Source organism: Mustela putorius, unplaced genomic scaffold, assembly GCF_011764305.1.
Source record: "Mustela putorius furo isolate JIRA1106 unplaced genomic scaffold, ASM1176430v1.1 tig00000788_pilon_pilon_pilon, whole genome shotgun sequence".
Lineage (NCBI taxonomy): Eukaryota > Metazoa > Chordata > Mammalia > Carnivora > Mustelidae > Mustela > Mustela putorius.
In genome coordinates, this window is record NW_025421481.1 from 8,480,671 (window position 1) to 8,508,436 (window position 27,766).

Below are 27,766 nucleotides of genomic sequence, written 5' to 3' on the forward strand. Positions count from 1 at the left end.
TCAAGGTCTGAAAAGTTTTTACTTCATTTTCATTTTTGAAAGATATCTTCGCTGGATACAGAATTCAAAGTTCAGTATTTTTCTTCCAGTACTTTAAAGATGTTACTCCACTGTCTCTGACAGTCTTGTCTTTGTTCTTCTGTGTCTTTTAAATTTAGCTGCTTTTAAGAGTTTTCCTCTGAAACCAGTTTTAACGAATTTGATTATTACGTATTTTGGTATAGTTTTATTTCCTGTACTTAAAGGTTCATTGGGTTTCTTGGGTCTCATTTGTTTCCCTCTCTCAGGGGACACTGCCCTGTTTTGCCTAATACCTGATATTTGAAAACTGTCTCATATTTTGCATTTTTAGACTTTCAAATAGGTAAATCCAATCTCTCTTATTCCATTTTGGCCATAGGCAAAAGTTCAATTCAGGCATCTCATTTTTACCATATAAACATTTTATTTTTTGTACTTAACTTTTAAATTCCATGACAAAATGTTTCATCTATATGCATACGATTACTAAAATTGTTTTATTTATCCTACCTCTTTTAATACACATCATGTGCATTTACGGAAAAAGGCAATAGGAAATATTAATGGACTTAAATACAGCCTGTAGGCAGAACACACTTTTATGTTTTCTAAACCTGTTTGATAATGATATATAAGGCAACTTGTTACAAATCATAATGCTTCCAATAATCTGTCAGGAAAAAAGATAACTTCAGCACTCATTTACACGTTTTCAACACAAACATATTCTCTGAGCCACACTGGGAAAAAGTAATATTTGTTTTTATTTCCTGAAGTAATTATTAGGACGTTTACACTTATTAAATATATCCTTAAAACTTCTACCACTTTGGAAAATCATAAAGTTAGTAAGCTAGCTAGATTTCCTTTTTATTTTAGTATATATTTTTACCTCAGAAGTCAAATTGGGTAGGAGTGCTGTATATAGGGTATATAGTTTAAATCTTTGGGACAAGAGACTACAAGAAGGTAAAGAAGCCAGTAGCCCTCCTAATCTTGTATCACCAGGACTGTATATCATAGCGGGTACCAGAGAGCTGTGAATTCTTTTGACAGTTAACCTTTCTAAATTTCATAGTAAGGTCAGTAACATAAAAACATTACACACAGCACACAGAATTAGAGAAAGTTAATGATATAAACCACAAAACAAAATAATTCACACTTCTCATTTGGAAGGGAAAAAATGGGACTAATACTGAATACTTAGCATCTAATATAACATTTTCACTGATTATAAGTTGAATCATGTTGATTAAAACTTTACAGAATAACTTTGCATGTTATTAATTCATAAGATAATCAGCAGATATGCAGTTTTAGTCAAGTCTTATAAACCTCTAAACGTTTTCATAGGTAAAGCGAAATTAGCTAAAAAATACCAAACAGGAGTAGAGATTTGTGAGAAGTACAAAACATATAAATGCAATAGATATATAATAATCTGTGCAATCCAAAATTCCCTTATGAAATGTACAAGTAATAAATAATAGTCATACTTGACTTTATCAAGTTAACAAAATAATTACTAACCAACCTTGTGTTTTACTAGTCAATTGCTTAGAAACACCAACTGCCATTTAAAAATTGCTTTCACCATAAAAATAGAAGGCGTATCAAACTCTTTAATCCTCAAACATCCAAAAAAATTTGGAAGGCAATTGTCAATAAAAAATATTATCTGCTAAAAAAGGTGATTAAAAAACATACATAACCTATTTTTTTCGCACAATTTTCATTTCTTACGGAAAAGGGCACTTAGTGTATAGCTAAAGCTTTCAGAAATTAAAGATCCTGTTGACTTTCCTGTTAGGCAGATGACATGTTGTACAGTTTTTAATATAAAAATATAAATATCTTTGACAGAGAAGGTGAAATAGTGGTTGGTATAAAATCCTATCACCATTTTACTTGAAAAAAACTTTTTTCCCAGAGACGATGAAAACAATACTGATTCCATACAGTTCTGCCACCAGAAGCTTCCCAAATTATAAAACATTAAGGTATTCACTGAAATTTCAAAAGTGGGCCCGCAGTCTTTTGTTTTCTTCTCGTAGTCTTTCAATTTCAGCCACTAAACCTTCATTCACTGAATATCTTTCCAGCAAAGAGTGCATTTCATTCTAGAAAAGAAAAAAAAAATGCTTTTTAAATCACTGGTATTTCACATTTATTTGGCAAGCTGTTTTACATACTTTCAGCTATCATTTCTGTCATGTCCAATTAACTAGCTGAATGGTATTTCTTTTACTTAACCATCCTCACTACTTTGTTAATATAAATGAAAGATCACTGGTGAAAGTTATATATTTGAAAGGCTTAGATTTGCACATATGGGAAGCTTTTAGCTTACTTATTTAAATAAACAAATAAATAAAAGCTGTGTAAAAGTAGCCTTAACTATAGGTTAAAAAGAAGGGTGACTATTTTACTTACTGAATTTCTAAAACTCTGTTTGTTTATTCTAGCAACTAGATATAATAAAGTAAAAATATATCACTCTTTATTTTTAGATCCACAATTCAACACTCATTTAAAATAAAATATGTCATACCTACCAATTGCATGTGAAACTGTTTAATCATCTCCACTTGCAAATTCACAATGTCTCTATGGCATGCTTCTCTAGGGAAGAATATAAAATACTTGTTAGAATTATAAAGGTTTTGCCAATTCTAGACCATTCAAGAAACTGTTAAACTTCCCATTGTTTCAAATTATTGGATGTTAGTAATAAGAATAGTAATAATAACAATAATAATAAAAATACCAATGCACTTAGAATTTATTTACTATGTTGTAGGCACTGTTTCTTGTACTTCGAATGGTAGAACTCATTTAATCTTTACCATCAGGTGCAATTATTACCCCATTTTACCAATGAGGGAACTGAGCCACAGAGCAGTTAAAACTTATCCAATCAGACAACCAATAAATGGTAGAGCTAGTATATGAACCCTGGCTGTACACATACCTCCAGAACTCTCGTACTACACATCCCTTAATACAGAAATTATCATTAAGACAAGACACGGGCTCATATTACAATGAAATAAATTTACTAGGTCACAACATTTTGACTATTATCAATGTTTTAGCTATTAAAAAAATAACTTCTAGGAGAATGGAAAGAGTTATTTGGGTGCTTATAATAAAGGTTACACTATAAAATGCAATTCATTCATGCCTACAAAATACATGAAAATTAGGAAATAAAAAGGATCATTCAGTCACCTACCATACAACTTACGAGCTAGAACACTACCAAAATCATAGAAGCTTCCTATGTGTTCCTCTCTGATTCCATCACTTAGAAAGAAGTCACAAGAAAGAAGTCACTACTCTGTTGAATTTTGTTTAAGCAAAGAAATGTTTTTAAAAAAAAAAAAAAACCCGTCTAACACTGAAGTTGTAGTCAATCTATTTCTGCTGTGCTTGGTTTTGAGCATTATAAAAATACCACATTCTATGTAGTACTGAGTAGTGTACACTTAAAAAAATAACCCAATATCCTGTTTTCAACATTCATATTCTATATATCTTTAAGTCACTGATTTGTATCGGTGTACAAATTCTCCTTTCAACTGACAGATTGTTTTCAAGATTTTACTATTACAACATTGTTATAAACAATCACATATATATTTCCCAACCTACATGTGCCCATAACTATAGAAGATAGATCCAAGAGTAGATATGCTGAGTTAAAGGTATGATCCAGATGTATACTTCTTTAGTTTTACAAAATAATACAAAAATTATTTGCTGAAGTGGTAGTATCAGTGGACATGCTTATCATCAGTGTAACAATACCTGCTGTTTGGTCTGTAACCACACCAAGACTTGGGTCTTGCCAGACTTCTCACACTTTCCCATCTAATGAGTATGATATAGTATCCTGTTGCATTTTCAGTTCTCTGATTAACCACAGGATTGAACATCTTTCCTTATGTTTGTAGATGATTCCTCTTCTGTGAAATGCCTGTTCATGCTTTTTAACCTTGTTTTCTATTGAATGTCTTTTTTTTTAAGACTTTGAGAGAGAGAGAGAAAGAGAGCACAAGCAGGGGAAGGCAGAGAGGGACAAGCAGACTCCCACTGAGCAGGGAGCCTGATGCAGGACCCGATCCCAGGATCATGACCTGAGCTGAAGGCAGACACTTAAGTGACTGAGCCCCCCAGGCATCCCTTGACTGTCTTTTTTTCTTATTTATTTCTAAGAGTTCTTTACATCATCTGATTCTCTGTTGGATCCTTTGTTGGAGTACTACAGACAGATTTTTGTCCTTTCACTTTGTTAATGGTATCTTATGATGAGCAGTCCTTGTCAACATTCTCTAATTACTGACCTAATATTATAATCAAATTTGCCAATCTATTTTTATAGGTAGTGTATTCTCTTATGTTTTGATAACTTCCCCCTTGAAGTCATAATTCTCCTATCATGCCTAAAATTTTACCCTTTAAACTTTTATGCTGGGTAGAATTGATTTTTTTTAATAGCAGGGAATAGGGATCTATGCTTTTCCTCCATCATATATCACATTTCTATATATGCCCAGGTTTTTCTCTGGTCTATTGGATTCCTTTGGTCAATCTGTAGCTAATGCTACACTATTTTGTAGCATTTATATTATAGCTTAATAATTAAGCTTAGCCATCTGACAAATAAATCAGCTTCAACTTAGTTCTTCTCTATAGAGTGTCTTGGTTATTCCTGGGTCTTTTCTTCTTCCACATAAATTTTGAGGTTATCCTATCACCATCTTCCAAAAAACACAGCTGGAATTTGACTGAAATTGCACTCAATCTATAGACCAATTTAAAAGAACCGACATCTTCATATCTTCCCATTTAAGTGTTAATGCTTTCCAATAAATTTTTAAGTGTTTTTCCACAAAGATCTTTACCATCTTTGGTCAGATTTATTCCTAAGTACATTTTCTGTTACAACTATAAGAGGTTTTTTGTTGTTGTTGTTTTGTTTTGTTTTTTTTTTTTTAAATTCTCTTCTGCTTTCGATTATGACAAAATCTGTACTTAAACAAACTGGGGGTGTCTGAGTGGCTCAGTTAGTTAAGGGACTGCCTTCAGCTCAGGTCACGATCTTAGGGTCCTGGAATGGAGCCATAAGTCAGCTCCCCACTGATTAGGAGTCTGCTTCTCCCTCTCCTTCTGCCTTTCACCACCACTCATGCTCTTTCTCTCTCTAATAAATAAATCTGAAAAAACAGAAATAAAACAAAACGAACAAAGCATCAGAGAACCACTAAGGTGGTCAGGATTTGAGAGGCTATGGTCTCAAAGAAGGGAAGTCTACTAGGTAAGCCCCACATTTACCTCTGCTTTTCCCTCTGGGGGATGTGCTGATTAGACAAGTGTGGGGAACAGAGGCTGGGCTGAAAGTGGCCTGGAGCTTGAGAGAGTCTCACCAGGTTGGGGAGTGCTATGGTTTGGAACAGCTAAAGCATCCAAAGCTTCAATGTGCCAAGAAGGTACCTGGAGAAAAGTAAACCTAAAACTGTACAATTTCCCCCTTGCATTATCTGTTGACTCCTAAGCAATGCCTGTACTGGGTTAGATGGCAGAAAATTAAACATGAAGTTGTAGCTAGATGCCAGAAAGATTCTGGCAGCCTTGTGATGCTGGGGACATGGAGGTTAAAGTTCAGGACCCACTGAGGTAAAAAGGTCTGGTGAATACTCCACACATTGAGCTGATATCCTAGGAAGGGCAGAAACTAAATAAACCCTAGGAATCTTTATTCTAGCTAGATATAAACTAGCCATAAGAAAACCTGAAAGCCAGCAAGTACAGGAACAAAGTGATCTGCTTGCCAGAAGAAACTTAAATCTTCTTGAAAGACAATAAAAACAGACCCACAAATTTCTGCTTAGTATATAATCTCTCCAACTCTAATAGTGAGGACAAGCCAGATAACCTACAAAATCATACATTTGTATATTTAACTTGAGAGTGCAAAGAAACCTAAATGAATGAAAATTCAGAAAATGATGAGTCCCTCCTAGGAGAAGAGACCCAAGATTGTTTTCATCCTCAACAGAGCGGAGGGGGGATGGGAGGGTAGAAAGTGGGCGGGGGTGGGGGATGACACAGCTGCTGTTGATAGGTAAGGAGAACTAACTGAAATTTTTATAGATTTTTGAAGGCCAAGTTGTACTGGACCCAAGGAGCCCTAGCCACAAAGAAAGTCTCCATTCACCCACCAACTATTTGCCACAGGCCTTCACTGAGTGCTTACGGAAATCACTAGGGACAGGGAAAGAGGACTGAGAGACACCCTAAGGCAGAGAGGCACAGGGCATGTGAAGAGAGAGCACAGGACAACTAAGAGTACCCCATCTGAAGCACTCCAGACTCTCGTGGAGAAGGCAGCCTCCATAGCTAATGGAGCCCTCAACAATCCCTATGTCCTTCCACTGTAAGCTATAGCTTTTCATGACTTACTGAAGGCTGACATCAGAGCAGGCAAATTTATAGAAATCCTCTGAGCCATTCTGGGTCCTCATTGAGTCCCAAGCAGAGGCTGCCAATGTTACTGGAGGGGCAGAAGAGTTGAGAGGCCCCTACTCACCGCCCCTCCCCAGGTGCAGGCATGCAAGGTGTGCTGAAAGCTAAAGGCAGAGCAGTGCTATCTTTCTCAGTCTGCCCAGCATAAGAGCTTTCTCCCTTTCCACCACTGCTTTACTCATATTATATTGAAGTCCGCTGTCCCCAGACAATTCTGCTGTTTTGCCACATATATACATTCCTGAAAAACTTCATATTCTTGAAAATAACATGACCACATTTTTTAAAACAGTGTGTGTGTGTGTGTGTGTGTGTGTGTGTGATGGAATATTATTTAGTCATAAAAAAGGAGGGGCACTTGGGTGGCTCAGTGGGTTAAAGCCTCTGCCTTTGGCTCAGGTCATGATCCCAGGGTCCTGGGATCGAGCTCCACATTGGGCTCTCTGCTTAGCAGGGGGACTGCTTCCTCTTCTCTCTCTCTGCCTCCTTGTGATCTATCTGTCAAATAAATAAATAAAATCTTTAAAAAAAAAAAAAAAGGAAATCTCGCACTACAACCACATGGACGAACCTGGAAGACGTTATGCTAAGTGAAATAAGCCAGTTACGGAAGGACAAGTACTGCATGATTCCACTTTTATGAGATATCTAAAACAGTCAAACTCATGGAAGCAAAGAACAGAATCGTAGGTATCAGGCTGGGGAGTACACGAAATAGGGAGTTGCTGAGTGACAAACACAAAATTTCAGTTAAACAAAATGAATAACTTGCAGAGATCTGCTGTACAACAACACTGTGCCTATGGTTAGCAATACTGTATTGTACAGTTAAAATTTATTAAGAGGCTAGATCTCATTGTAAGTGTTCTCACCATAATAAAACTAAAACAATAAAAAGAAAAGAAAAGAAAACCAAAGAAAGAAGATAACAGGACTTAAAGAAAAAGGATTAGGGCAGACTACTCAAAATGTATGCAATTTCGTAACCACAGCATTAACAAAAAACAATTAAACCCTAGTAAAAAAATACGAGCATAGTTAAATAGTGAATAGTCAATGATTTTTACCTTTATAACATGATGGTCACTTGATAAAAAGGGTAAGAAAAGTGAAGAAAGGATTGGGGGTGTGAAGGATGGAGGCAAGGATAAAATACCAAAGATGGGGAATAATCACAAATAAGTCCTTCCAAACACAGAGCACAAAGCCAAACCAGGTGAAGAGGAAGGAAAGAGAAAGAAATGGGTACTTATAGGTGGTTTGCTGCCTTCAGTTATGTTCATATATTTTGTCTTGCCAGCTGTTACAGGAACTAACAAAATTCCCTCATCATGTTGTCATCACTGTCCTATTTATCAATCACAAAGAACTAATCCACATTAAAGAAACATACATCATAACAGGACACATCGTACCTCCCCCAATTCAACTAGAAGGCTTTTGTGGACAGGTCATTCATATTTGTATCCTTAGTAACCAGCACATATACTGGGCATGTTATAAATGTAAAAAGTGACCAAAAATGATAATTTAAAAAAATATATATTTGCTAACATTTACAAATATTTATTTCAAAACACTTTTTTATTTTTTTAAAGTATGCTCCACTTCCAGGATGCAGCCCAATGTGGGGCTTGAACTCATGACTCTGAGACCAAGAACTGTGAGCTGAGATCAAGAGTCGGGTGCTCAACCAACTATACCACCCAGGTGCCCCCAAATCAGTTTTGTTTTTTTTTTTAAAGATTTCATTTATTTATTTGAGAAAGAGAGAAAGTACGTAAATAAGCAAGGGGAGTGGCAGGCACAGGGAGACAGGGCTTGATCCCAGGACCCTGGAATCATGACCTACCAGAAGACAGATGCTCAACCGACTGCACCATCCAGGCGCCCCTCAGAGCACTTTTAACATTAAAAAGAAACATGCACTGGGGCACCTGGTGGCACAGTTGGTCAGTGTCTGACTCTTGATCTCGGTTCAGGTCTTCATCTCAAGGTCTTGAAATTGAACCCCACTTAGCAGGGACTCTGCTTGAGATTCTCTCTCCCTCTACCCCTCCCATTCATGCTCTCTCTCTAAATAAATCTTTAGAAATATATAAGACCTGGACCAACAAAAACTTGTACATCTTCTCCAGCAGTCTTGCTCAGGATATTCTAAATCATAGCTAGAATATTAAGTAACTACAGGTCGGAAAGGGAAGAAAACATCCACAAAAGATTCTAATAATTGAAAATAGCTTCCAATATATATTGAGATGATAGGTAAAAGGAAGCAACAATGTCAAACACATTCTTACAGTGTTCTAAATTCAAAGGATGAGGAAACAAGGATAGACCCAGGCAAAAAAAAAAAACCCTTTTAATTCACTATTACATTCTGATGCATTCTGTTTGAAAATATCCAGAATTCCTTTAAAAAATTATTTCTCTATTACATTATTATGCATAGCATACTTAACAGGTGATCTACAAATACTTCATGTGAGAATACCATTGGACCTTTACCAAAATCGGTCCAAATTTTGATGATTAAAAAAAAAAAATCATGACAGCAGCCTTCCTGCTAGACTGCCCTCCCAAGTTATCTGATAACTACCCTCGGGAAATGTGCGTTTTCCTGGCTGGTATTCAATAAATTCAATACAGCAAGATCAACAAAACTCATCATGTTTTCTATTGTTTTTATGGACCTCAAAACCTAGGCAAAAGTAGTCATCTCCAATATTACTTATGGTTCGGGTTTCACACCCAATAAAAAACTGGTCTAGATAGAAAGAGCAATTTCTCAATTACTACCTAAAGTCATCCAATGTCTCCTGTATCATGTTCTGAATAAAACGGATTTGAACAGATGTCAGTGGTGCATTTGGCCGATTATTTCCTATGGTATCAGCTATTTTTTCTGATAGTGAACTGGCAACTCCAGCAGTGACAGAGGATGCTATCTTTGGATCTAAAATTAAAAACGGAGAAAACAATAGTCAGCTTAGACTAAGAGACATCAAACATTTGTAAATAAGATCTGGCATGAGGAGACTCGAAAAACTGGTTAAGGACAGGGTTCCTGTGACATTTAGGAAAAACTCACTGTCTGGAATACAAATCTTAAAAAAAAACTTTCTATGACATTATTTCTAATAGTCATTTATCTATATACATAAACTGCCAACTGTCTAATATAATAACATATGACAGAGGGATTAATCTTGAAGAATCTTGGAACTATTTCTTCTTATAAAAGATGAATGTGACATGCCATCCTACAAACTAGATAAACCAAGACTATAACAAATAAACAGAAAGAATATAGGAGTACAGTACCATTACAAGCAAAGCCCCAGAGTTTACACTAATACAATATATTCAGAGAAATATAAATATCTATATAAAGGAGTTGTTTCTAAACAAAGAGTTGTTTTCTATATATAACTTGTAAAACTGAACCCAATATCCCATTAAATGTGATCTCAAGTTTTTAGGATCTGTGGCATGAACTCTACATAGGACTTCTGTATGGAGGAGGAAAAAAAAAACAATTTCAGGTAGTTAATGACACATTTTCAAAGAGTCCTACATTATATTCCTATCTGTGCATATCAGATCAAGACCCTTACATATTGCATTGAAAATAAAATTCACACCAAAAGAATACCAAATCAGTGTCACTGAGTTTAACCATTCACATTTATCTCATTGTCCTCTAGTAAGAGTCAGAGTAGACAAGCATTGTAAAGTTTCAACTCTTAATTTTCTTAGCCTATGGTTATTCTATTTATTTATCATTTTCAAGTTAAATTGTGGGAGTTTTCGACTTAACACTTTCAAATATCAGGAATTTTTATGTACTTACTTGGAGTTGAGGATCCAATGAGGGGGGGTTCGTATATGAACTGAGCTTCAATTTCTTTCTCTGGCTTTTCAAACTTCTCAGGACTTCTTGTTTGGTGAGATGATGGAGAGGTATTCAGATTTCCAGTTTCAGCACCAGAAATCAACTTTGCAAACTTCACATTTAAAATAAACAATATATCAATTCTAGTTTTATATATGTAATTTGTACCTACTTTTCTTTTTTCCAGTAGTTAGGATCAGAAAATTTAAGAATAAGAAGGGATATAGAAAGAAAAAAAATTGCTAGAACTAGTGGCCAAATAAATCAATTTTACTAATCAAAAAGTAATTTCAATGATAACACAATGAGGAAAAGCTCATTTACTAATAAGCAGCTGCTATTGAGTGTCACTGAAAATGGTAATCACAGGCCAAAAAAAATAAAATAAAAAAAATCCCCAAACTCTCAGGTGGTAACTAGCCAAAACTATTTGAAAAATATGTCAGAAGACATTTTTGTACTTCCTAAATATCTTTTCAACATCATTCTAAAAAAATCAATATGAAAATGTGACACACTCGACCTTGTTGGCAATATCTGATCACTTTAAGCCTTTATATAGCAAATTAACTTCTATTTTGGATACCGTATTAATAGCAGAAGATAATGAGGATGCATTACATTCTTAGCACCATCAATTAGCTCTAAGACTTAGGGTAAATGACTTGACCACCAACTTGGTGATTTCTGCTGCAATGGAAATAAATTCTAAAAAGTTCAGGTATAAACTAGTCAAGTATCTTTATCCTAGAAAAAACAGCATAAGTTTACATCTGCTGTTACCTCCAACATTTCCAAAGACAGATTTCAAAAATATCCCTTAGTTTTTAACATGTGACATCAAGATTTAAGAATATTTTCTACCTGGTAAGTGCACAGCACTGTTGATAATTAGGACATATCCCCTGGCAGCCGCCTGCTTTCTACTTCGTGATGAGCTTCATTATGTGCCTGCTACTGACAAACGCATACTGAGCTCAGTATCATTTTTAGGCAGATACCTGTTTGAGGGAGTCCTTATGTTCCTGTTTTCCCAGATATATTTTCTTAGATTCAGCTGTCAGATCATGATTTTCATTTTCTTCTTTCCCTGGAGATCCCATAAAGACATTAAGAGGACTAGAATGTAATACTGAAGTGCTTGAAGCTACTGGATTTTTTCTTGGAGGAAGGACTGAATTCAATTGTGGTAGAAACTCAAGGCCTGAAAAAGAGGAGAAAAACACTATTTGCATATGATTTTCCTTAATCTTGGATATTTAAAAAAAGCACTTAACACGACAGACAAGTTAATATGGTAGAAAGATGTGTGATTTGGATTCAGAAGGCAGGTTCCTTTGTCAGCTCTACCCCTTACTTGACGTATACAAAATCTTGGGCAAAAATTGCAAAACTCTGTTTCCCGATCAGTAAATGTGAATAATGATATCCATCTCCCTGAGAGGTGAGACTAAAAAGTGATATTATATGTAAAACTACTTTGAAAATTGGGGCGCCTGGGTGGCTCAGTGGGTTAAGCCACTGCCTTCGGCTCAGGTCATGATCTCAGGGTCCTGGGATCAAGCCCCACGTCGGGCTCTCTGCCCAGTGGGGAGTCCGCATCCCCCTCTCTCTCTGCCTGCCTCTCTGTCGGCTTGTGATCTCTCTCTCTGTCAAATAAATAAATAAAATCTTTAAAAAAAAAAAAAAGAAAATTGCAAAGCCCAATGAATGTTTTAGTCAATATTATTAGTTTTTGATAACTGAAAAATCATAAATTTGGTATGTATCTGTAATATATCTTGGTAGTCAGCCTCTAAGATGGCTCTGAATGATCCCTGCCTTCTATCATGGACCCATGCCCTCGGGTAAGTCTCTCCCTTTGAATGTGGGCAGGACCTAGTCACTTGCTTCCAACAAAGAGAATACGGCAAAAGTGGTGGGATGTCACTTCCAAGATTAGGTTACAAACATGCAGTGGCTTCCATTCTGATGCCATCTCTGACTATCTTGTTCACCAACTCTGAGGGAAGCCAGCTGCCATGTTGTTAATTGCCCTGCAGAGAGGCCCACAGGACAAGGGACTGGTATCTTCTACCAAGGGCCACATGAATGGCTTGAAGTAGATCCCCGTCCAGTAGCCTTAGTATGACTCCAGTCTTGTTAAATCCCGATTAAAGCATCAAGAGAGACCTGAAGCCAAGGGCACCCAGCTAAACCATGCTCAGATTCTTAACCCACAGTTATGAAATGATAAATGTTCTTCTAAGTTTTGAAATGTTGGGGGTACCTGGGAGGTACATTCCATTAAGCATCTAACCCTTGGTTTTGGCTCAGGTCATCATGATTTCAGAGTCATAAGATCAAGCCCTGTGTCCAGTTCTGTGCTCAGTGCGGAGTCTGCTTGAGAGTCTCTTTCCCTCTTTCTCTCTCAAACAAACAAATCTTTTAAAAAGATGTTGGGGTAATTTGTTACATATCAATAGATAACACAATATCCCTTTTCATTTTAATAAAAATACTTCTTAACAGGTCTTACCATCTTTGCCTATGGATTCATCACCTCCCTTGTTAACCACAGCATCTATAATAAAATTAGAAAATCAAATTTTTAAAATTGTGAAAAATAAGCCATAGCAACTTAAGCTTCCTATTCATTCCCCAAAGAGTTCTTTTTTAAGAAGGAAAATCTGAGTGAAATAACAGCTGGGACTCTATAAACTTCCCTTTTTATTCTTTTCACTTCATGCACAGATAGCAACAAATATGAAGAGTAATTCTATGGTATAGGGTTATTTAATGAGACAGCAAGGTATACTAGAAAGGCATTGCAGTAGGCTCCAGAAATCTATAATCCAATTCTGCCTATACCACTTAACAGCTCTATGACCTTAGACAACAAGTTTTTAATACAATTAAACTTCAGCTTCTGCATCTATATAATGGGAAAAATGTCCTGACCACCTCACAAGATTGTTTTGAGGATCAATTGAAACAATGTCAAAATAGTTTGGGAGCATCACAATGATATTAAAAAAATAAATTTTATTAGTATTCATTTTAATGGCAGAATATGTATAAGAACATTCCAATAGTATAATACTTTTCATTTGCAATTAAAAACCAAAAATGGCCTAACTCCATTTTAGCAAATTAATAGAAAAATGGGCACAAGTCATAAAAAAAGTCAAATGGCCAATAAATTACCATACACGATTATCATAGTGGGAGGAGTATCACCCATCCATCTACCTGCATGTGTGTATATATACCTAGTAACTACACAACATGCATACACTTTAAGAAGTTATTAGTTTTCTAGCAGAAGTATTATTTAAAAGATGAAACTGAAGCACAGATTCAGCCTTTTACCTAAGGAGAGTCACATTCTTGAAATCAAAATATATATCTCTTGACAGTGAAAACCGGTACTGTATTTAGTACACATGTTCTTTCATTAATACTATGAAATGCTAATAAATGAAGGGCATATAGCTCAAATTCTAATCATATTTCTAAAAAAGTAAAGAGGAATTTCTATCCTTTATTCATTTCTTTTAAAAACCATTAAAGAGAATTTCATTTATAACTCAAAACCCTTTCAAAAAAATCCCTTCCCTACATTCTTCAATTCAAAAGTTACCCCAGGGGTTATCCTAAGCCAAAGCTTCCAGATGGTTACTAACCTCAAAACCTTTCTCAACTCCAGCTCAAGCCACCTTTCCCTCTTTTGCCCACATCTTTCCTCTCTTTATTCTTTAACTATGTAGTCTGACCCTCTTCGTCCTGAAAGAAAGGAATCCTTCCTCTTTCATTAGGTAGAAGATGGGAAAATCTGACCTGGCAATTAGAGTAGTCATTTTCAGGCCACGGTATGGCAGAATACACTAAATAATGCTGTGCCATCACATGTGTACGTTTTCTTTCTGATTATGAAATTAATTGTAGAAAGTTTGGAAAAACAGACAATTTGAAGTAAAAAATGAAATTTTTAAGATCATGATGTAACAATTTAAACATTCTGCTACTGTTGACATTTAAATATGCTCCAGAGTTCTGCTATTATTAAAAAAAATAAAAACAGTACATACAAATCTTTGTGAGATTCTCTAAACAAGTTATTAGGTAAATTTATAGAAATAGAATTAACAGGCCAAAGAGTGTGAATGTTTAACCTGCCAAATGATGCTCTAGAAATTTACCCATATTGTTAATAATACTGCTGTTAGCAGTGAGACTACCCAATTAATGAAACAGTATGAGTATCAGTATCAAAAAAACACAGCCAACCAATGTGCCTAGTTCATATAGTATGAACAATGATATATAATGTTTCTATTTATCAAAATGGTAAAGTTTTTTTTATTTTCTTTTTAGTAGCAATATCTCCCAGCAATGGGGTGTGTGTGTGTGTGTGTGTGTGTGTAATTTTCACATAGTGTAAAAGATGAGGCAATCTATCACCCAGCCATATTTCTCCATGAAAACAATGAATAAATATACCAATTAGATATTAATAATCTAAAATTCTTTAGGTTAGAAAGATATTTTTTTGCCTATCAAAAATATCAAAGATTTTGAGAAGATTTATTTAGAAGTAGATATAATGAAAAAACTGCCTATGGAGGCAAAACTTCCTTTAAGAAACTTCTGTGGAAATTAAAATGCTAACTTGAGAGCTATTTGCATAGTTCCCATGTGAAAATGACAAGCATATACTTTAGAATGGTAACATCTGAAATATCAGGGCAAAGGAAAAGATACCACCCCAGGGACTGAGAAAATTAGCAACTGTCATGAACACAGTCAGACTGAAGCTATTACCCACATCTTTTAGCTAGAATAAAAATGTAATGACTGCCAGCAAAAGAACATGATCCTCTGATCTGAACAGACTTACCATCTCTGATAGGTGAGAACATGTCACCTAAACTACTTTTTCTGGTATCATCAAAGCTGAAGAAATCCTGATTTTTCCCACTGTCCGTTTCCTTAGATATAATATCAGTGTTTATGCTTCGAGGCAAACCTTATAGGAAAATTAGATATAAAAATAACTGTTACTACATCTGAATAAATGTACCACAGAAGCTAGATTCTAAAAATTAATGTATTATGCATATATTGGTAATATTACATCTGTGAGCACCAGGAAAAGAAAACGTTAACAACAGCTCAGTTAACCATGATTTGCATGGAACGAAGGGCTTCTCAAAAGCAAATAACCTACTTATTTAAGTGATAACACCTTATTTTAGCCATTTTGGTGAAATTCTCCCAGAATGATTTATATACTTTGCTACCCTCTTAAATACTGAACACAACCAACTTCTGTTGTAACGGGCTCCTTTTATGTGCATCTACAAATGATTAAAAAAGTCTGTAAGGCATAGAGCACGATGCCTACCATAGAGCAAGATTCAAGTAATGTTAGTTCCTTTCCACAACTGCAGTAAATGGATCTCCTTTCTCCCTCTTCTGCCTCTTCCTTCACTAACTGTGGAAGCTTAACCCTGCTCTCAGTATTATTGACTTCAGATGACTTTACTAGCCTCAGGATAGTTTTCTAAGAGTTTCAAAAGAAACCAGAACACTAAAGTCATAAATAGCATAGTAGACAACACTGAAGAAGTGTGCAGCAGTTTATTTTCCCTGCCAGTATATGGTGCAAGGCATTTGTAAGAGGAACTCTGTGGGCTCAGTAGCTTCTTGGTCATTTTTGGGTTGAAGAATGAGTTCTACTGATTTAAGAGCTGTGATGAAAGTCTGGTACTTTAATTGGTAGCATGTTACTGTGTTACATTTTTTTAAAAGGCTTATGTGGGGGGGCAGAAAGAGAGGGAGAGTGTCTTAAGCTGACTCCCGACTGGGCTGGAGCTTGAATTCAGGAACGCGCAACCTTGAGATCACAACCTGAGCTGTCAGATGCTCAACTGACTGTACCACCTAGGTCTCCCCTGTACTACATTTAAAATAGCACTTTATTTGCCTTCTTGGTCCCAAATGAAAAGTGAAAAGCTGGGATAAAAACAAAGAACAGCCAGCATATCCAAAAATGTCCAAAACTGGCAAATAAAATAAACTTTTCTAGTAACAGCTGATAAAATGTTAAAATATTACTGAACATTTGTACATCATTGTCACTGAAGTGTTTACATCAAGAGTTAAACTGTTATAAAGGAGAAATTTTCTCTCCTTCTAGGTCTTTAAACATGTATGAATATGTAACTTTAGCCTCTGGAACTTTAAGAAAGAAGTTTGGTATCATTTGAAGTAGTGCTAAAGACATTTTTTTACTTCTTAAACGAGTGTTTTCCTACCAAAAATGAGCATTAGCAATAAGTCTGCAGAAGTTCTCTATTTTAAGTTTTTATTTAAATTCCAGTTGGTTAACATACCATGTAATAATTTCAGGGGTACAATATAGTAATTCAACATTTCCATGCAACACCAGGTGCTCATCACAACAAATGCACTCCTTTATCCCTATCACCTGTTTCATCCTCTCTCCCCCACTATCTCCCCTCTGGTAACTATCAGTTTGTTCTCTATAGTTAAGAAAAGCTGTACTCATCAAGAGTGTATGGTGCTGGCACAAAAACAGAAACAGAGAGATCAGTGGAACAGCAAACCCGGAACAGAACCCACAACCATATGATCAGCTGATCTTTGACAAAGCAGGAAAGAATATCCAGTAGGAAAAAGTTTCTTCAACAAAAGTGGATAAGAACATGCAAAAGAATGAAATAGACCACTTTCTTATACCATACACAAAATGGATTAAAGACTTAAATGTGAGACATGACCGCCATTAAAATCTTGAAACCATTAAAGTGTTAAAGGAGAACATAAGCAGCAACCTCTCTGACATCAGCCATAGAAAGTTCTTCTTAGGTCTCCTAAGGCAATGGAAACAAAAGCAAAAATAAACTACTGGGACTGCATCAAAATAAAAAGCTCCTGCACATCAAAGGGAACAACAGAACTAAAAGGCAACCTACAGAATGGGAAAAGATATTTACAAGTGACATGTCTGATAAAGGGTTAGTATTCAAAATACATACAGAAATTATAAAACTCAACAGCCAAAAAGTAAATAATCTAATTTAAAAATGAGCAGAAGACATGAAGAGACATTTCTCCAAACAAGAGATCCAGATGGCCAACAGACACACAAAAAGATGATCAACATCACTCATCATCAGGGAAATACAAGTCAAAACCATAATGAGGTATTACCTCACACCTGTCAGAAAGGCTAAAATCAACAACACAAGAAACAACTGGTATTGGCGAGCATGCGGAGAAAGGCAAACCCTTGTGCCCTGTTGGGGGGGATGCAGTGGTTGATACCTTTAATAGAAGTAACGTGAACTTTTTTCCAATTTCAGATTCATTTTACAGGAAGTTTAAAATAACAGTAATAGCAAATGATGATAACCGTGATGACAAAATCAGCAAAACCAAAATTTCCTGATTGCCTATCATGTGCCAGGCACTTTGATACATTTTCTCTGGTTTTCACAATAACCCTAAAAGTTAAGTATTATCTATGGAAGAGAAAATAAGAATCAGAGTAGTTAAGAAAACTCTCCAGAGTTATGCTGGTAGGAAGTCACGGACCTAAGATGTACACTTAACATACTCTCAGTGTTTCAGAAGGGGGAAAGTGTGTGTGTGTATGTGCGTGTGTGTGTGTGTGTGTGAGAGAGAGAGAGAGACAGAGAAAGCAAATGATTAAGCAAATATGGCAAAATTTATAAAACACTGAATCAGCTAAATGGAATACTAGAGCTCAGGAATTCTTTGTACTATATTTGAAATTTTCCTATAAGTTTGCAATTATTTCAAATAAAATTAATAAACTAAAGTTTCTAACTCTGTGGGTACAGAGCAAACATTCATTTTGTCAGAAACTTTGTTAATCAGCCAACAGTTATCATTAATCAGTGACCCTGCATACCCAACTCTTGCATTTCCTAATTAATGCTGTCATTGTTACACGAGTTTCCTTATTAAAAACTAAATGAATAACAGGAGACTTCAGAAAGCTCAGAGTAAATTAGAGAAAATTTTGTTTAATTTTGGAAATTATGAGTAGAAGCAACAGTAATAAAATAATCTTTAAAAATGATGATTTTTATAATATAGATAATTCAATAATTTGGTGAACATGACTCAAGTTATATTTCAAAATGTATTTCTTATTCTAAGGATACAGGAATAATATTTGTTTCTGGGAGTTCTTAAATTAGGAATTAATTATTTTTCTATATAATATGTAATGACTTTTATGTAAGGATAATGTAGATACTAACAGAAAATTTATAATGAAGATATATACTTATTACATATTTTTTGAAACCATTCCATACTATCAAGGATAACAAATTAAAGTTTTGCTGTACCTGAAAATCGTAAACTCATGCTGAGAAGGTACAACAAATATTTTTGTCCAAGTTAAGTACTTGTCCTAAAACCTTAAAAAGACACAGATATGTGCATTTCTAATGAGACTAGTTTGGAAACACAGTGGTATATCATACAGACTTCTTAAAATTTTTTTAATTTTTTTGAAGATTATTTATTTGAGAGAGAGGCTGCATGCAAGTGGGGGTAGGGGCAGAGGGAGAGAGAGAAAGAATTGCAAGTTGACTCCTTACTGAGAATAGAGCCCAACGAGTGGGACTTGATCTCACAACCCCAAGATCACTGCCTGAGTCAAAACCAAGAGTCTGATACTCAACCAACTCAACCGCTGAGGTGCCGCTACCATACAGACTTAAAAATATGTTGCAAGTTGACAGTATAGCATAACTTCTTAAAATTAAAAGAAAAAATGTTTTCAGTAATTTAGAGAAAAAGGATATTCTCTACAGTAAATACAGGGAAGTTTATCATCATATTACACCTTCACAAAGTCTAAATGAATTCTTTAAGAACCATTTCATCAATATGATTATCAGAGTAGAAGAAATTACTTAAAAATTGTAACACTTTTGTTTATTTTTCATTAATAAACTACTAATATACTGCTTAATATGTGCCAGGCACTATTCTGCACTTAAATATACTCATTTCATTAACTTACTTTACATTCTGAATATGAAATAAAAGAAGCCATTAATAGTTTTTGTGACTCAGAGATCAAATCAAAATGATAGCACCACAGAATCATATTCTCTACTGATTGAATCTGAAGACACAACGGAAAGTCATCTAATCTGGAGTGACATTCAGGATAATTTCTGAATTGGCATTATTCTGTTTTTAAGATAATATTTCTTACAACAAAAATTCAGCTAAACAGAATAAGTACCTTTCATTAATTTTTAAAAAATTTATAGCTCAAGTTAAAATGGTCACTTCTTCCATGTGCACTATCTACTAATAATTTTACCTGAATACACAAGTGAATTTGAGTTCTAGGTTCTCGAAGAAAGCGCTAATGATCTATCTATTTGCGGTGTTGTGGTGGGTGGAAACTACACAAACTCTACATAAGCAGCATTTACCTGCTTTGTCTTGAACAGCAACTGCTCCTTTCCCCCCGGCTGTTGTCATGGGCTGTGGTAAAGCCGTGCCAATAGGAGTGGTGGCTGCTTCCCTGACGATTCCAGAATTCTGAACTCCTCCACTGGTAGCACTCACATTAATGGCTCGTTTGTTCACAGCTGTGGGCTTATTTGAACAGCCTTTATTTAAACTTGACTGAAATGTAATGGAATATTTAAAAGCTCAGGTTTCTAGTGTTCCATACTATACATTAATATTTTATCAATTCCCTGTTAGGTTAAAAATATATATAACTTCCCTTACAAATCCTAAGCCTGCTGGTGGATCTGAGTTTTCTGCTGAAGGAAAAAGCCTTTTAAAGTATTTTTTAAAGAGAGAAATATGAGAATTAAGTACAAAAAAATAGTTTTAAAACCAAGTATCAAATGGCTTTGTACCAAAGTCATTTAAAATGCTTTCATATAAAAATGATTAAAAAGTAAAACTACACTGCATTTAATAGACAAAATATGATTTCCATATTCTGAACTGGACTTATTTAGTAAAATCAAAAGCAATGAAAAGAAAGAAAATACCTTACCTTAGAAAGAGCAGTGGAGTACTGAAATGCTATACATCGCACAGATGTCTTGTGAGCACTGATGGTTTTAACTGGTGATTTCAACATCCTTAAATCATATTGATATATCTTCCCCCGGGAAGATCCAATAGCCAAAGTGGCTCCATCAGGCATGAAGTCTACTGCAGTTAGAGGGGTGTCGGCCACTAAAGTTTTCACTAGCCTTTGAAAAGGGTAACAAAGTATACCTAGATATGTGAGCCTATACAGGTATAGAAGCGTATGTGACATATAGACAGCTATGTGCCAAAACCAAAGTTACTGGCAAAGTTTGGCAAAGTTACTTGAAATATGCATCCCAAATATTTGTATAAAGCATAAATTCAGAACTAGACTTAAGACATTTCTAATACAAAAGCATCTAAACGAACTGCTGAACACTCCATCCTCTTTCTTCTATTCACTTCCAATTGGTATGTTCCACATTGTCTAGAAGCAGCAACTATTTTTCTGAGTAATTACTACTTCCACAGTGAGTATGACAGACTTCCTGGGTGTTACTCCACAAACAAGGGCTCTAGCCTCAGGGTTAAGGAGTCCCTAACTATCCCCCTTCCATTTATTGACCTGCTCAGGTCTCAAGAGGACTATGACCTTTCGCAGGGGAGCAGCTGCTACTCTGCTCTTCCAGCTGTGCATTTCTTGAGAAAAAGCTAACAGAATCCCTACAGCTTGATCCTCATGAAGCTTATACAGGGACACTGAACTGCTGATAACTGAGATATGGACACTGAACTGCTGAAGCTGGGCTCTTTGCCACAGCTATCCGGTCTGAGAGAGAAATGCTTACTGACTTAAGGTTCTTGGTAAAGTTCAAAAAGAAAGAATAAAAAGGAGAATTTTTAAAAGAAGAAAATGAAACAAGTAACAGTAAGCATTAACAAGGACTGACAGAAGGTCCTTCCCTAGTCAAAACATTACCATTTTCTTCCATGTAATCTTTAGATATTGTCAGGTGTCTTGAATATACCCATAGCACTCTTGTCCCATTTTTTTTTAATAGCTAATTAAGCACACTTATAAGAAGGCACAATGGACCCAGATACTTAGAAGATTGTGTACCCTTTAGCTCTAGATCAGTGGTTCTCAAATGGGGGCAATTTTGCTACTTTTTCTAATATTGGGAGTGCTACTGGCCTCTGTTGGATAGAGGCCAGGGATGCTGCTAAATATTCTCCAATGCCCAGGATAGCCTCCATAAGCAAGAATTATCCAGCCCAAAATATTAATAGTTTAGAAACCCTGCTCTTGAAAATGAATTAATTTTAAGGCAAATTAATCACATTGTTTTTAAATGCACATATCTAGTTGTATTTCTGAAAAAGAATACTGTGCCTTCATGCTAAAATAAAGATGTGCAATCATTAACATGCTATCCTCAACATTTGTCATCCAGATGTACTCTAAAGAATATCCACATCTCATGTATCTTTTCCTGCTTGGGAAGAAAAAGAGAAAATTCTATCCTTTTAGATAACAAGTACACAAACTTAAGATCTCCCAAACATTAATCAGAGGTCTATGCAAATCACAAATGTCTGCTAATGAGATAATAGTTATTTGTTACTAAATTAAGAAATGATCATGTCACACTTACTTCTTACTTGAAGTGTCGTAAAGAATGATTCTTTTATCCAAACCTATAGTCACAAATAGCAATTCATTGACAGGAGAAAAACAAATGCCTGAAGCTGGAGCTTTATGCGTACTGTCAAAGTTATGGTATGGACTCTGACTATTCACATCCCAGAGAGTTACTATTCCATTATCCGAAACACTGCCCAGTAGTGATTTCTTAAACAAGGAGTACTTCAGGTGCCGAACAGACTGTAAAGATAAGAATAAATTTTATGCAATTTTAAGCATTCATAAGAACATTTTATATAATATAAATAATGGCAACAGTCAACCACACTAGTCACAGGGGATTTAGGACTTTCTGGTTTATAGCGTAACAGGTTTCAACTATGACAACCATAAAAATCACTTAATGGACTAAAAGATGATCCTAATACATACCAATATTCTAGTAATTAAACATTTGTCATTATTTTATTATCTTGGAATAGAGTTACCTCAACCTCCCCTTTTGTAAAGGAAAAATATAACAAGTTGAGATTGACTACAGGGTTAGGAACCCTACCATAATAAAAGGCCCAGTAGCTAATCACAGCCTAATCATGAATAAGAGAACACCGACAGAAAATAAGCAATATTTCAAATTTATTTTCTCTACATATTTAATATATTTGGATATATTTTTTGAATCTGAGCATTTGATGTACTGGCAATTTAGCATCTGAAGTATTATAAAAAATTAACTAAACCACAAAGAAAGAACTGACAACACTCTAGAGTAGGAATAGACTATATCCTTTCAAAAGCTTCAGTCTGAGGGCAATACTGGCCTTTCTCTAAACACGCATCCCTTGGGGTACAGTAGAAACATTCTCTCTTTCTAGTTTCTGCTGGATCAGAATAAACAAAGATCCAGTTTGAGTAAACAGATCTTGAATTACACCTAGATGAATTTTATCTACTTTTCCTAAAATGTTGCTTTCAAACATGTGTTGATATTATCACTTACTGAGCTGAGGATTAAGTATCTTACATTTAAGCTAATTTTTCCCTGCACAGAAACAGCAATATAAGTATAGAAATTAATAGTAGAATCCCTAGCAGTGGGAAACTGGTTTTCAAAGAGTTAAGTTTACAGTTTCAAATAAAGCAGTGAATCAGGCTTCAGTAAGCAGACAGTAGCTATATATATAGGTTCCAGATAAATCTGACACAAAACAAAAGTCAAATCTGAAGGGTTTTTTTTGTTTTTCTCTGTCTAATCTATCATACTCCAAAAGCTTCTATATAGCACTAGAAACCACACAGAAATCACAGCTTCTATATCTTAAAAACTCATATACTACCTATTGCTAAGATTTTCAAAATAATATATATCAGCCCTCAATAACAAAAATATTTATGAATAATACAAAATAAATTCTGTCTAAGGAACAAAAGGAGTATTTGTTACCAGACACCTTAATGTTAAGATAATTACTATGGTCATGTATTATATATGGCTCTTCATTTTGATACAGTTAGAGTACAAAGAGAAAATATTGGCTTATATTTTGCATTTTTATTGAGAAAAAGTATATTAACTCCAACAGACAAATCTTTCCTCTGGTCTACACTCAAGGAAAAATAAACTACTGGGACCACTATATAAAAGACATAGAAGGCACCTGGGTGACTTAGCTCGTTAAGTGTTCAACTCTTAATTTCAGCTCAGATCATGATCTCAGGGTCATGAGGTCAAGTCCTGTGTCAGGCTCCATGATGACTGTGAAGTCTGCCTGAGGTTCTCTCTCTCCCTCGGACCCTCCCTCCACCCGTAAGCGCACTCTCTTAAAAAAAAAAAAAAAAAAAAAAAAAAGGACAGAGATCCTTAGTGAATTGCGATTGTTTATAGAGTCACCTATCAACCTAGCAAAACGTTAATTTAAAAAAAATTCTGTAGCACATTAAGAGTTTATATACTTATGGTCCTTCATATAATCTAAATTTAGATTAAATACACAAGCAGAACCTTAAAAAAAAACAAAAAAACTATCACCATAAAACATAGATCTCATAGATCCATTAAGTACACAGAATTCAATCTCTTAGCCACAGGATTCCTACTGGAAGGTGGTCATCCAGAATCTACTTGAATACAGCAAGGAATAAGGAGCTTACTACTTCATATAATGAGACTTTATAAATAATTAAAAATGCATTTCTTGATTAAGTCAAAACCTAAATTCTACATATTGCTTCATATTCTGTGTCCCTATATGACAACCCTTTAAGAAAAGAAAAAAGGCTAACAATAACCATAAATCTTCCTCTCAGATAACCTGGGTTCAAGCAGGGTCTCAGCCAAACTCTGTAGGGTCTTGGGTAAATTACTTAAACTCTCCAAGTCTCAGTGTTCTCATCTACAAAACAAAAAATGCTCTTATTTCCCAGTCAAAGTTGTTCTAAGGATTAAACAGACTCTCTGCACAGAGCCATGTGAACAGCAGAAGTTGCCACTACCCTCACAGGCTTGTGGCTCATTCTTCATTGTTTATATATCCATTTGAACATCTTCTACATATATTTTGTAAAAGACCCTTAATCAGCCAAACTAATTTCTTTAAATGTCTCCCCTCTATCCCTCGGATACTTTCTGACCTATTAAATTATCAAGTCTTTAGAGTATCATTAAAAGAGTACTCAATGACCTGGGTAAATGAAGTATTAGTCTACTAAATTATATTTAAAATAAGTACTAATACATGTTAGTATTACCAGCCCCTACCTGGTTCCAGATTCAAACCATTTCTAAGAAAAAAAAAAAAAAAATATATATATATATATATATATATATATATTGCGAAGAACCTTATGAAAAAACAACCCTGTAAGCAGCAATGCCATTTTTTCGTACAATACTATTATGTAAGAGTGCATATGCTTGTGGAGATATATATGTTTCTAAGTATGAAAAGTGCATCCCTCACTATAGATCAAGGGTTGGCAAACTTTTCTTGCAGGGCCAGGCAGTAAATATTTTATGGTGTTGTACTACGAAAGCAGTATAAATGAGCATGGCTGCGTTCCAATAAAACTTTATTTACAAAAGTAATGGCCAGCAATTGGGTCATAGTTTGTTGGCCCCACAGTTTTCATAAATGTTTGCAAACAAAACAAAACAAAACAAAACATGGGGTATCTAGGTAGCTTAGTCCGTTAAGTGTCTGCCTTCCACTTAGGACATGATCCCAGAGTCCTGGGATCCAGGCCCACAGAAGGCTCCCTGTTTATCAGGGAGCCTGCTTCTTCCTCTCCTTTCCACTTTATGAAAGAATTTGTATTTCACTATTGTCCATGCTTTAAAGGTTCTTGGTTGAAAAATGCTAAGTGACCAACTGTCTTCCTTCTTTTGTGAATTGCACATTAATCTACTTTGCTTATTTTCTACTGGGCTATGAAGATTTTTTAAAATCCCAATTTGCAACTGATCTTACTATAATAAGGACATTAAAGCTCTCATAAGTATAAATATTTTCCCATTTTTCTTTCAATTTTGTTAATTTTTTTAAAATAGTGCCTTTTTTTCAGCTTTTAAAAAAGTTTTTATGCATGTAAGTTTATCAAATACGTCCCCCTAACTTATAACTTTGTTCTTATACTTAGAAAAGCCTTACCTTCACAGAGATAAGAATATATATTCATATATTATTACAGCTTTATAATCTCTAATATATATTACAGCTTTATAATCTGTAATGTGTGTACTTAAATACATATATATGTAGATATACATATATACTAGACACTATACATACAAATATATGTATACAACAGATACTATACATATATATATATAAACACATACAAACATATAAAAATACACAGTATTCCTTCAACTCCATCCCCTCCCTCTTCTTAAGTCCCAGGGTCTTGTCTCAAGCACTAATCAAATATCACTGGAGATACTGCCCACTTCATTCTCAGTGGCTTACTATCCATTCCTCACACTGCTGCGGCAATAACCTCTTCAAAACTAGAAATCTGAACATATTTTTTTTGCTTAAAACCCTTTCAACTCAAAGACTGAGAAGTTAGCTGTTACAAGCGGCAGGCTTCTGAATCTCTCTGAATTCCCCCATGTATATGTGTGTGTGCACACATGCGTGCACGCACATGCAGAAAAGACTTAACAAGTAGGCCTGAACTGCCTATCCTTAGAAAGTCCTATATCTCAAGGCTGGCCCTTGGCTGGTGTCTGGGATTTGGGGAGGTTTTCCACTGCCCTAACTGATAAGAGCGACTCACTGACTGATAAAAGTGGCTCACTGTACCGAAACTATTAGCATGTAAGATATGGCTTATGACTGGACCATGGCTGAACAGCTGCTTTCCTTCTGGAAGTTAGAAATTTCAATATATGCTACATAGAGGGTGCCTAGGTAACTAGCCTCCGTTAAAAACTCTGGGCAATGAACGTCTAATGAGCTTCCCTGGTGGATAGCACTACATACATGTCACAATTTGATGCTGGGGAAATTAAATACATACTCTCCACTGAAAGAGGTTGCTTCGAAGCTTACACCTTGTTTCCTCAGGACTTCACCCCATGCACCTCTTCTCTGTACTGATCCTACTTTGTACCCTTTCATTGTAACAAATCATGGACATATGTATGATTATATGTTGAGTTCTGTGAGAACGCCTAATGAATCATTAAGCCTGTCCTTGGGGATCCCTGGTGCAATGAGTTTAAATAACTGAGGGTGTGTGTGTGTGTGTGTGTGTGTGTGTGTGTTTTACACAGACAGCAAAAGTAAAATCCCATGAACATTTACAACAAAACTAAACAATCAGGGATCCCCACAAGCCCCAAAATACATGCTAACAGGTCAAACAATTAGCAGCCACAAACCCTTCCTAGTATTAGTATCTATGCAAAAGGAGGCAGAAGGCAATAACGGGAAATATGAGACATCTCTGAGAATAGGAAAGCCCCAAATAGCCAATAGGTATTTAAAAAAAAAAGCATAGTGGCCAATTTGACAAGCTCAGCTGAAACCAGGAATATCTGCTGGACCGCTGGGACTATCCAAAGGTCTACAGAAAAGTATGAAGAGCTAGAGAAGTTTATCTGCAATGAACTCCCTAAACTGATCAGCTGAGATGCCTTCCTCCTAGGTCAGGGCACCACACTAAGGAGACACTATTAGGAGTGTCATAATAGGAGTGGACGTAAACCTGAACAGGATGGAGTCAAAAGAGCTGAAGGAGACATACAAGTGAGTCAGTGCAATAAAGCTAGGCAATCTCAGAAAACACATCATCATTAAAACAAACAAAACTAACCAAAAACAGGAGGGAGCTTATAAAGCTAAAAAAGATACCCTAAACCCCATCTCTGTGTAGAAGTTCAGGGTGACTAACTCCACAGATAAACCCACATGAAGTTATTATGAAAACAAGAAGAAAGGCACTTTCAGGAGATGACCAGCAAAAAAATAAAATGATACAAGACATTAAAAAACAATATAAATCAGAATTAGAAAACCTAGAAATGAGGTGTTGGAACTTAGCAAAGAATTCGAAATTTCAAAAGTCTCTTCAAAAATAAAGGCTAATTTAAAAGGAATATAAGAATGAATAAA

The 27,766-nt window shown here is 35.4% G+C and overlaps 1 protein-coding gene across 4 annotated transcripts in view; it reads right to left on the reverse strand.

The window, feature by feature from the left end:
- Nucleotides 1-422: 422 nt before the first annotated feature.
- Nucleotides 423-27,766, reverse strand: part of NEDD1 (NEDD1 gamma-tubulin ring complex targeting factor) — a 48,294-nt gene continuing 20,950 nt past the window's right edge. For 3 of the 4 annotated variants that reach the window (XM_004748486.3, XM_004748489.3, XM_013054183.2), the window contains 10 exons: nt 22,159-22,388; nt 20,523-20,724; nt 19,942-20,137; nt 15,327-15,455; nt 12,966-13,010; nt 11,449-11,651; nt 10,406-10,559; nt 9,352-9,508; nt 2,580-2,646; nt 423-2,144 (listed from right to left, as the gene is read on the reverse strand). In XM_004748486.3, the coding sequence (XP_004748543.1) occupies nt 2,040-2,144; nt 2,580-2,646; nt 9,352-9,508; nt 10,406-10,559; nt 11,449-11,651; nt 12,966-13,010; nt 15,327-15,455; nt 19,942-20,137; nt 20,523-20,724; nt 22,159-22,388 (1,488 nt within the window). In that variant the 3' untranslated portion in view covers nt 423-2,039. The remainder of the gene's footprint in view (nt 2,145-2,579; nt 2,647-9,351; nt 9,509-10,405; nt 10,560-11,448; nt 11,652-12,965; nt 13,011-15,326; nt 15,456-19,941; nt 20,138-20,522; nt 20,725-22,158; nt 22,389-27,766) is intronic. The other variant, XM_013054181.2, reaches the window with a different exon arrangement.